General features: G+C 48.2%; 1 protein-coding gene and 1 pseudogene across 5 annotated transcripts in view; both read left to right on the top strand.

Annotated features, from left to right (window-relative positions):
• The first annotated feature begins 247 nt into the window (after positions 1–247).
• Positions 248–10622, top strand: part of AK4 (adenylate kinase 4) — an 84686-nt gene continuing 74311 nt past the window's right edge. The window contains exons 1-2 of one of the 5 annotated variants that reach the window (XM_513462.9): positions 248–575; positions 1207–1481. In XM_513462.9, the coding sequence (XP_513462.3) occupies positions 1337–1481 (145 nt within the window). In that variant the 5' untranslated portion in view covers positions 248–575; positions 1207–1336. The other 4 variants (XM_016920004.4, XM_063801015.1, XM_054683974.2 and 1 more) reach the window with 4 other exon arrangements.
• On the top strand, positions 7266–7639 carry LOC134809059 (small ribosomal subunit protein uS14-like; annotated as a pseudogene).

Genomic DNA, 10622 nt, shown 5'->3' with positions numbered 1-10622 from the left:
TGGAGTCAGTCAGTCTTGGGTTCCAGCCTCCCGCTAGGACGCAATTTCTTGAGAGCAGGATTCGATCTGTTGTTCACGGCTAGATCCTAAGCGCCTAGAATAGTTTCTGGCACACAGTAGGCACTCAATAAACATTTGCAGAATGAATCAATGAATGAATGGTCACGCTCCATTCCTCGGCTGTAAACACAATGAAATCACCTAGCCGCAAACTTGGCGCACAGTAGGCGCTCAACAAGTTGTATTTTTCCCTTCCCTTGCAGTAGACCGCGGTCCCCAGGCGACCGCGAAAGAAAAAAAGGGGTTTCTCTACCTCGCGTGGTCTGCACCTCGCTTCGCCCCCGCAGCCCTTGCTGGGTCGCAGGGAGCACGTGGGCCAGGCAGGCTGGGTGGGAGTGGAGTGGAGTGGAGGGGAGGGGGCGGCGGCCAGCGGCTCGCGCGGAGCCGGTCTCCCGGGCTTACGTAAGGCGCGAGTCCCGCGCGGCCGGCCGGGGCTCCGCGACTGGGCGGGCGGAGGCGGCGCCGCCCTGCAGGATCCGGGCTGGAAGCCTCTCGGAGTGCTGCCTCCAGCCAAGGTGTGTGTTTATTTGATTGCTTTTGGTGGCGAGGCGCGGGGCTCGGGCTCGTCGCGCGCCCCACGGCCGGGGAGCGCATCCGCCAACCCCGGGCGGAGGTGGGCCCCTCCGAGCGCGCGCGGGCGGCGGGCAGCGGCGGCAGCTGAGACTCCGGGGGATGTGACAGCCGCCGGGGAGGGGGCGAGACGCAGACCACACGTTGCCCACGTGCGAGGACCGGGCAGGGGTTCAGCCCCTAGGCCGCCCGGTGCGTGGGGCGGCGGGGGCTGGCTTTGAGTCACCCCCGCTTGTGCCAGCTTCCCCGGCTCGGCGGAGACTGGCTTGGGGATGCCTGGCCGCCCGGCCCCCTTCTCGGACGCGGCGTGGGGAGCAAGCTGGAGGAAAGGATGAAGGTGGGACTGGCCGGGCCGACCTCTGACCCCTGGAGGCCGAGTCGGCAGGGCGGGGCACGGCGCGCTCCAGCAGCTCTGCGTGGGGGCGAGGAGGTGGAGGGGGGGCGAGGAGGTGGAGGAGGGCGAGGAGGTGGAGGAGGGCGGGGAGGTGTAGCGTGGCGCTCATTCCGCCTGCGACTCGGTCCCGGCGCTGGGCTGAGGGGAGGGGTTGTCTTAAAAGTCTCTCCTTCCCCCTGTAGGGGCGGCCGGCGAGTCCCAGTGAGAGCGGAGGGTGCCAGAGGTAGGGGGCCGAGAAACAAAGTTCCCGGGGCTCCCTCCGGGGCCGCGGTCGGGGCTGCGCGTTTGACCGCCCCCCTCCTCGCGAAGGCAATGGCTTCCAAACTCCTGCGCGCGGTCATCCTCGGGCCGCCCGGCTCGGGCAAGGGCACCGTGTGCCAGAGGATCGCCCAGAACTTTGGTCTCCAGCATCTCTCCAGCGGCCACTTCTTGCGGGAGAACATCAAGGCCAGCACCGGTGAGGGGCTGCGGGGACGAGGGCCGGGGACGAGGGCCGGGGGCGAGCCGCGTTGGGCTGGGGTGAGGCCCTGGAGGGACTGGGGCTCCCGGATCGCGGCGCCCTTCCCCCGCCCGCGTGTGGTCGTGCAGGCTCGTACGTGCCGGGGCGCATGCAGCTGGCGGCCGCGCGGCTTAACCGCGCCCGGGGAGGAGGCCGAGGCTCCAGGGGCGGCCGGTGGGAGGTGCCCACGGCTCCTCTCCACCGCTCCTCCTGCCGCGAGGAATAGCCCGAGCCACCCGGCCGAGGGAACGAGAACTACGCAGGGAAAACCCGGAGCTTCCGTCTCACGCTGCCCTCCTTAAGGCAGAGCCGCCCCCGTACCCCTTAGCCCTGGCCCCCTTCCCCGAGTCCCTAGAGAGCCGCGCGCCCCCTCCCGCGGGAGCCCAGAGGCGGAGCGCCGCCCACCTGTGGCAGTCGGGCGGGGCCGCGCGCCGGGGAACCTGTGGCGCCGGGGGGCTCGCAGCCTCGCGCCTCTCCAGCCCCTCCACGCAGCCTCGGGCCTCGGGGCAGAGCCCTGGGTGGCTTTGAAAGGCCTGTCTGTTCGCTGTCGCCTTCTAAGGTAAACTCTCCCCAGCAACTCCCCCTCCTCCCGAAGCCGCCGGGCCTGGCCGTCAGGAGACTCGGAGGAGACTCGTTCTGATAAATTACATTTTGTAATGCAGCTTTCCTGGAAATGGCTTCTTGAGCTGCCTCCCTTGGCATGAGATGCCTCCTTTGGCTGGCGTGGTGAACTTGGGGATATATAGATCGCCTGATTTCTTAGTCTGACGGGGTTGAGTGCGTCCCTTTCCCCCTCTCCTCCCACTCCACGTTCACACCAGTTCCGAAAGAATTGGCGTTAAAAGGCGAGAGGTAGCCGTTGTGCTGCTGCGAGGCTCTTAACCCTTCTGGGATGGAGATGCTGGTAATTAGCAACTCCTTTATGAAAAGTTGTTCTTCCCAGCAGGGGTCCTTTACTGTCGATGTACTTCTCAAGGATGTCCGGGCTGGTTATTGCCCATCATGGACTAATTATCCGGAGATCTGCATTTCAGAAGCACAGAGTGGCTTGAAAAGGAAGGTGGAGGACAGTACCAGAAAACAAAAGGAAAGCTTAAAAGCAAGGAATTAAGAAGTATCTCCAGAATTGTATTCCTTATCTCTTAAGCAGATTGAAAAAGCGGACTTTTACAGGAAACTCTTCCCCCACCCCCATGTCTCAAAAGGAAGAATTATGTGTACCAGATTGCACTTGAGTTTTCTGTTGTGGGTATTGTTACCTCAAGTGCGCCTATTTTGATTTTAATACATTCAAATGCATTTTATTCTTGAAATGCTGCGGTTTGAGGGGAGAGCGGCCTGAGGGGGAAGGCTGGCTCTCATCCTAAAGGTTTTGTGTTTAGGTTGGGCTTCTTTATGGTAGGGGCATGGAGTCAGTGAAGGAAGACAGTGAGAAGAGATGAGCCCATTCCATAATTCTCTGTACCTGACTAGGAGATTTGTTTCCTTCTATGAGCCCATTCCATAATTCTCTGTACCTTACTTGGTGACTTGTTTCCTTCTGGAATGAAGGGCTTCACACTGTCCATCCTGGGACTGGACTCATAGCCCTTTCCATGTTTAAAGAGAGTGATGGGAAGTAGCTTATTTCTGCACTTTCTTAGGGGCTTTGAAAATTTTCCATTTGCTCTTTTCCCTTGTTCTCTCTCTCTCTCTTTTTTTTATTTCAACTTTCCTGTGTTCTAAATTTTAGTTTTCATTCTCTTTCAAATGCCTTCATTTCCTCCCCAGTGATCCTCCCTGGAGTGAGAAGTGACAATGAAATGTTTAGATTTTCTTTTTTCTGTTGGGAATCAAGCAGCTTTTTGCATGAGCCAATTAAAAAAAAAACTTTATCAAAGAAAGAAGAAAAATAAAGGACAGCAATTTGTTTTGAAAGTGGCTTGTTTCTAGTGAACTTTCGGGTTATCGGATTATTTTTCCCTCTCAGAAGGTCTGAGAATCTTATAGGCTTACTGCCTGGTAAATAAAACATTCCTTTCCACGGTATTTATTTTTCTGTCTGTTACCTGCTGTTTGCTTTTAGCTGATTTCCTGGTGGGAAACACAACCACCCTTCTGTATGTACCCTTTATAATGGAAGGTTTGAAGGAGACGATGAAGCACAACAAAAACCCAGGAAATAGAACCGTGTAGGAATTTGAATTGGAAAGTAGCTCCGGCCATCTGCTCCAGCCTGGATTTGGGCACACTCTTGTCTACATGGCTTTCCTCCTCCTGCAGCCTGGTGAAAAGCTGCTCTTTCAGGAAAGGGCCATTCTGATGTCATTGCTTCTGGAAGTCTTCCCTCACCTGCTGTGGCAGAATTCATCTCTTTCCTCTGCACATAACTTTTTTTTTTTTGAGACGAGTCTCCCAGGCCGGAGTGCAGTGGCGCTATCTCGGCTCGCTGCAACCTCTGCCTCCCGGGTTCAAGCGATTCTCTTGCTTCAGCCTCCCAAGTAGCTGGGATTACAGGCGTCTGCCACCACGCCCGGCTAATTTTTGTATTTTTCGTAGAGATAGGGTTTCACCATCTCTACGAAGGTTCGAGGTCAGGCTGGTCGCGAACTCGGGACCTTAGATGATCCACCCGTCTTGGCCTCCCAAAGTGCTGGGATTACAAATGTGAGCCACCGCACCTGGCCTCCTCTCCTCTGCACATGTCTTATTGATTCTAATGTTGCAGTCATATATCATGCAGTGTAAAAATGCCTGTCTCACACCCAGTAAGATATCTGCTGAGTGGCTGCTGTGCGTCAATGTTCTAGGTGCTGGGGGCAATAGCATTAAGATAATCTTGTGCCTCTTTTATTATTATTTATAGATAGGGGTTTTGCTTTAGTGCCCAGGCTGGTCTCAAACTCTTGGCTCAGTCTCCCAAAATGTTGGGATTACAGGTGTGAGCCACTGCACCTGGCCCATTCTTGGGCCTTTTGTTCTTTCTGCCTATACCATTGTACAATTTCCACTCTGAAACTTGGAGGACAGGGATCAGGCAAAGTACCTAATGTATAAAAGGAGCTTACCGAGTCTGTATTAAAGGCCTGGGTCACAAATTCTAGACAGTACATCTTAGTCCAGAAGTCAAGCAACCTATAGCATAGAGACCATTTTGTTTAATTAACTCTGATTTATGGTAAAAGTTTGTGCTTAATATGGATCTGAGATCAGCTTCATGGTAGCTGTCACCCATTGGCCCTTCCTACACTGCCTAGAGTGGTACAGGCTGAGGCTTATCAGATACCTCATTTGAAGAGTCACCCCCATATCTTTGGCTCAGATTTTCTTTAGCACACTGCAAGAGTAAATAGAAGGGAGAGTTCTCTTAGATTGCCAGGAGTTGGGTCTTACCCTCTGTTATAAGAAATATTAGCTTTTCTCTGTGTGTGTATGGGTATGCACATGTATGTATGAGTATACACACACACACAGGGACTGGCACTCTATTGAGTGAGTCCTACTACAAACTCTGAACAAATTCTGATATTTAATGATAGATTCTTTTATTGGGTCATATCTAAAGGATATGCAAATCCTGTTTTAAAGGTTGGAGAAATAGTGGTATTTTTTAAAACCACATTATACTGGATCTACTATCTCAAGTGCAGGAAAACTGGCACATCTCCATTTGGAAGCATCTTGGAGTTAATTGAGATAAAAGATGTTAAGGAACAAACCTGTTTCTGCACTTGCTATCTCTCTCTCTCTCTCTCTCTCTCTCTATATATATGTTTTTTTTGGTTTTTTTTTTTTTTTTTTTTTTTGAGCCGGAATCTCACTCTGTCACCCAGGCCGGAGTGCAGTGGCACAGTCTCGGCTCACCGCAACCTCCGCCTCCCAGGTTCAAGTGATTCTTCTGCCTCAGCCTCCGGAGTAGCTGGGACTACAGGCACACACCACCACGTGTGGCTATTTTTGTATTTTTGGTGGAGATGGGGTTTCACCATTTGGCCAGGCTGGTCTTGAACTCCTGACCTCCTGATCTGCCTGCCTCGGCCTCCCAAAGTGCTGGGATTACAGGCGTGAGCCACCGCACCTGGCCTCTGCTCTCAATATTAACTGCAGCTCTTGCTGGAGTTTTGCTGATGGGACTAGCATTTCAAGTTAGTCTATGGGCCCAGCCTCTTTTTGAAAAGATGGCCTAGTTCAGAGGGCTCAGGGTTCTTTTTGGTGCTCATTAAGTATAAATGTGTGTCTTATGTAAGAGGGAAAACTTCTGAGAACTGGAAGATAGAAACATTGTATTAGAGAGACTTGGGAGCCAGAGTTCAACAATGTATCTAAAACAGGTTTCAATAGTTATCCTTTTTATAGATCATACAGAGTCTTGGCTTATTACAGGGTTTCTAGAGTATGTTCTATTCCATTTCCCCCCCTAGCTTGGTGAGACTCAGGATGTAGCACAGGTCAAGCAAGGGTCTGACTGGTTTTGAGACCTCTCCAGTCCAAAGGTCCACTCCATATCCACTTATTGTTGCTTTTTTGGTTTCTTTGAGGATTTTCACACATATTTGAAGAACACTATTTGTGACTTGAATAAGGCATTCCATGACAGTAAGTCTGCCTTAGCCACATGTACATCTGAATCTTTGCACATTCTTCCAGTGGGATTTTTTTTCTTCTTCTTTTTGAGACATAGTTTCACTCTGTGACCTAGGCGGGAGTGCAGTGGCATGAACACGGCTTACTGTGGCCTTGACTTCCCGGGCTCAAGTGATTGTCTTACCTCAGCCCCTTAAGTAGCTGGGGCTACAGGCATGCACCACCATGCCCGGATAATTTCGTATTTTTTTTGTAGAGTTAGGGTTTCTACGTGTTGCCCAGGCTGGTCTTGAACCCCTTAGTTCAGGCAGTCTGCCCGCCTCGGCCTCCCAAAATGCTGAGATTACAGGTGTGAGCCACCATGCCTGGCCAGGATCATTTTTTAGAAGTAGTTTTTTCTGATCAAAGTCATGCCTTGTACAAAATTTAGAAAATATAAAACGGTAGAAGAAATGAAAGCAGCAAGTAAAAGTTACCCTTAATTCCTTAAGGGTAATTTAAGCAAATAAATTAAAGGTGACTGTCTTAGGTTGTGTGATTAGGGAAGGCCTCTCCAGGAGGTGAATGTCCTCATTCATACCGTAAACAATGAGCTTGTGATGATTAGGAACAGGTTGTTCCAGGAAGAAGGAACAGCAAGTGCAAAGGCCCTAAGGTGGGAATTAGCATAGCGTGTCTGAGGAACAGAAAGAAGTGGCAGTATGTTTGGAGCCTAGCAAGTAGAAGGGATGTGGAAGTAGGTCAGGTCAGAGAGACGAGCAGGTGCCAGATCAGGTAGAGCCTGGGGGATCCTGGTAAGGATTGGATTTTATTCCAAGGGCACTGGAAAGCCAAGGAAGGGTTTTACATAGGACAATGACATGAAAAGATTTACTTTCTAAAAGTTGATCTTTTGCCTGCTGTGTGGAGAGGTGACTCAGGTGAGCAAGAGGGAGACCAGTATGGATGAGGAGAGTGGCCTGTGGTTTGAACTTGTTGGTGGCAAAGGAGGAGAGAAATAAAGGGATTTGGGATATATATGAAGGCAGAGCTGACTGGATATAATGAATTGGTTGTGAGAGGTGATGGAGAGAAAGAAGTCTACAATGAATCCTAGGGTTTTGCCCTGAGCGCCTGCCTGGGTGAATGTGCTATAGGGTTGAATGAACTAGAATGTGTCTAACCAATCTTTTGTGGAACATTTGGGTTATTTGCATACTTTGCTGATTAAGAATGCCCTTGGAAGAGCACATGCATGGGCTAGCTCCTTCCTTTTATCTTGTTGCACTCCTGACAGCAAGATGGGTCACCAGCAGCTGTACTGGAGCCACTGCTGAAAATTCAGCCAGGGTTCTCGCTCTTGTCGCATCTGTTCAAACCGGCACTGTCTGATCCAGAAATGTGGCCTCAATACGTGCTGCCAGTGTTTCCGTCAGTACGCGAACGATATCAGTTTTATTAAGTTGGACTAAATGATCCTCCTTCAAAGGATTATCCAAGGCATCTACCCAATAAAAAACCACGATAGTTCTTTGTACATAAAATAAACATTTAAACAAACAAAGAATGCTCTTACAAATGTCATTGTGTACAAATCACTGGACAGATATACTTTCTTTGGGATAGGTTTCTAGGAATGAAACTACTGGCCAAAATAGAACTTAAATCATAGGGAGAATTTTTTTTTTTTTTTTTTTTTAAAGACATAGTCTTGCTCTTGTCATCCAGGCTGGAGTGCAGTGGTGCTATTTTGGCTCACTGCAACCTCCGCCTCCCAGGTTCAAGCAATTCTCCTGACTCAGCTTCCCAAGTAGCTGGGATTACAGGCGCCCACCACCGTGCCCAGCTAATTTTTGTATTTTTAATAGAGACGGGGTTTCACCATGTTGGCCAGGCTGGTCTCGAACTCCTGACCTAGGTGATCCACCTGCCTCGGCCTCCCAAAGTGCTGGGATTACAGGTGTGAGCCACCACACCCAGCTGACATAGGGAGCGTTTTAAATGTAGCTTACAAATATTCACTCAAGTTCTTGGTAGTTTATAGGTGCTACTTTATTTGTGTACTTTTTGGCTTAATAAATGTTTCATTTAGGCCAGGAGTTCGAGACCAGCCTGGCCAACATGGCAAAATTCTGGCTCTACTAAAAATACAAAAATTAGCTGGGCTTGGTGGCGTGTGCCTATAGTCCCAGCTACTTAAGAGGCTGAGGCAGGACAATCGCTTGAATCCAGGAGGCAGAGGTTGCAGTGAGCTGAGATTGCGCCACTGTACTCCAGCCTGGACGGCAGAGCAAGACTCTGTGTCAGAAAGTAAATAAAAAAATGAAAAATATTTTATTTAGGTATGGATATATGTAGCATACATATAAACTGATTTTCTGATTATAGAAATAATATGTATAAGTTAGCAAAAGTTTATAAAGATGAAAACAATCACTTGTAATTTACCAACTGGAAGGAAAAGTCACTGCTAATACTTTTTTTTTTTTTTTTTAGATGGAGTCTTGCTTTAGATGGAGTCTAGCCTTGCTCTGTCACCTAGGCTAGAGTGCAGTGGCGTGTTCTCGGCTCTTGGCTCACTGCAACCTCCACCTCCCGGGTTCAAGTGATTCTCCTGCCTCAGCTTCCCAAGTAGCTGGGATTATAGGCACTTGCCACCATGCTTGGCTTAATTTTTTGTATTTTTAGTAGAGACGGGGTTTCACCGTATTGGCCAGGCTGGTCTCGAACTCCTGACCTCAAGTGATCTGCCCGCCTTGGCTTCCCAAAGTGCTGGGATTACAGGCATGAGCCACCTTCCACACACACACATACATTTTGAGTTACATTATTATTGCATTGTATTATAGTATTACTGTTTTGAAAATTGTTTGCTTTAACAATGTGTCATCTAGTATTTTCCAATTCTGTTAAATACTTTTTTTAATGTGAGTTAAGTACTCATGTATAATTCCAATATTCAAATATAATTTGTTATTCCATTTTTAATTTTGAAAAGGTAAAAAGGTACATGCAGATGGTGAAATTTTCAAATAATACACTAGGAATAGAGTGGAAAGTTTCATGCCTATCCCTGACTCTTGGTTCCCCAGTTTCTCTCCACAGGGGCATCTGCTTTTAACTTTTTTTGGATGTGTATCCAAAGATTTTGTCATATATCTATAGCATTTATGTGTGTATAGCAGTGCCTCTTTTTTTTAATGTACACATTTGTTCTTTGTATTGCACTTAAAAACTTAGCAGTAAAGCTTAGATAGTGGTTTCCATCAGCATGTATCAGTTTACTTTATTCTTTTAAAAAGATATCTGCATTATCTTTTATTGTACAGATATATCATAGTTTATTTAGCCTTTCTCTTACATTTTGGCCTCAGGTCCTTTTTAACACGTTTGAAAATTGAGAACCAAAGAAGCTTTGTTTATGTGGGTTACATATATAGATGTTAAATGGATTTGAAATTAAAATTTAGAAAATTTGACGGGCTCGGTGGCTCATGCCTGTAATCCCAGCACTTTGGGAGGCTGAGGCGGGCAGATACATGAGGTCAGGAGTTTGAGACCAGCCTGACCAACATGGTGAAACCCCGTCTCTACTAAAAATACAAAAATTAGCCGGGCTTGGTGGCACATGCCTGTAATCTCAGCTACTCTGGAGGCTGAGATTTACTTGAGAATTGCTTGAACCCGGGAGGCGGAGGTTGCAGTGAGCCAAGATTGCCCCACTGCACTCCAGCCTGGACGACAGGGTGAGACTGTGTCTCAAAAAAAAAAAAAAAAGAAAGAAAATTGAGAAAATTTAAAAATATTACTTCATCAAAATAACAATAATCCACTGTATGTTAACAGATTTCTGTGAAAATTAACTATTTTCCAAAATGAAATCTAATGAGAAAAGTACTGTTATTTTTGCACATTTGCAAATCTTTCTGGCCTAATAGAAGAAAACTTTATTCTCATATCTGGTTCTTCATTCAGTCTTTGGTGCTATGTTGTTTTGGTTAAAGTATTTGAAGAACATCTGGCTTTATACACATGTAATTAAAGGGGAACTCATGGACCGCTGAAAAGGTCTCATGGACTCACAGGAGTCCTGGGACCACAAATCAGTCCCCTGTTGATTGGAATTCAGGTTATTTATAGTCATTCGATATACAGAGCGTGCTGCACTGAATGTCCTGGTAAATGTGTCTTTCAACAAATGTTTGAGTGCCAGGCAATCTTGGCTTGTGGGATGCAAAGAGGTGAAACAAGGTCTGTTCCTGAAGGAGCTGCTGTTTTTTGGTGGAGGCAGGCAGTCAGACAGGCAAGCAAACAAGAAGAAAATAACACAGTTGGGCTGGGTGTGGTGGTTCATGTTTGTAATCCCAGCACTTTGGGAGGCTGAGGCTGGAGGATTGCTAGAGACCAAGTGTCCAAGACCAGCTTGGATAACGTAGCGAGACCTCATCTTTACTAAAAATAATGTAAGAAAATTAGCTGGGTGTGGTTGTACACACCTGTAGTCTCAGCTACTCGGGAGGTTGAGGTGGGAGGATCACTTGAGCCCAAGAGGTTGAG

The sequence above is a fragment of the Pan troglodytes genome, chromosome 1, assembly GCF_028858775.2.
Source record: "Pan troglodytes isolate AG18354 chromosome 1, NHGRI_mPanTro3-v2.0_pri, whole genome shotgun sequence".
Classification (NCBI taxonomy): Eukaryota; Metazoa; Chordata; class Mammalia; order Primates; family Hominidae; genus Pan; species Pan troglodytes.
This window is presented reverse-complemented; position numbering and strand designations above follow the sequence as displayed.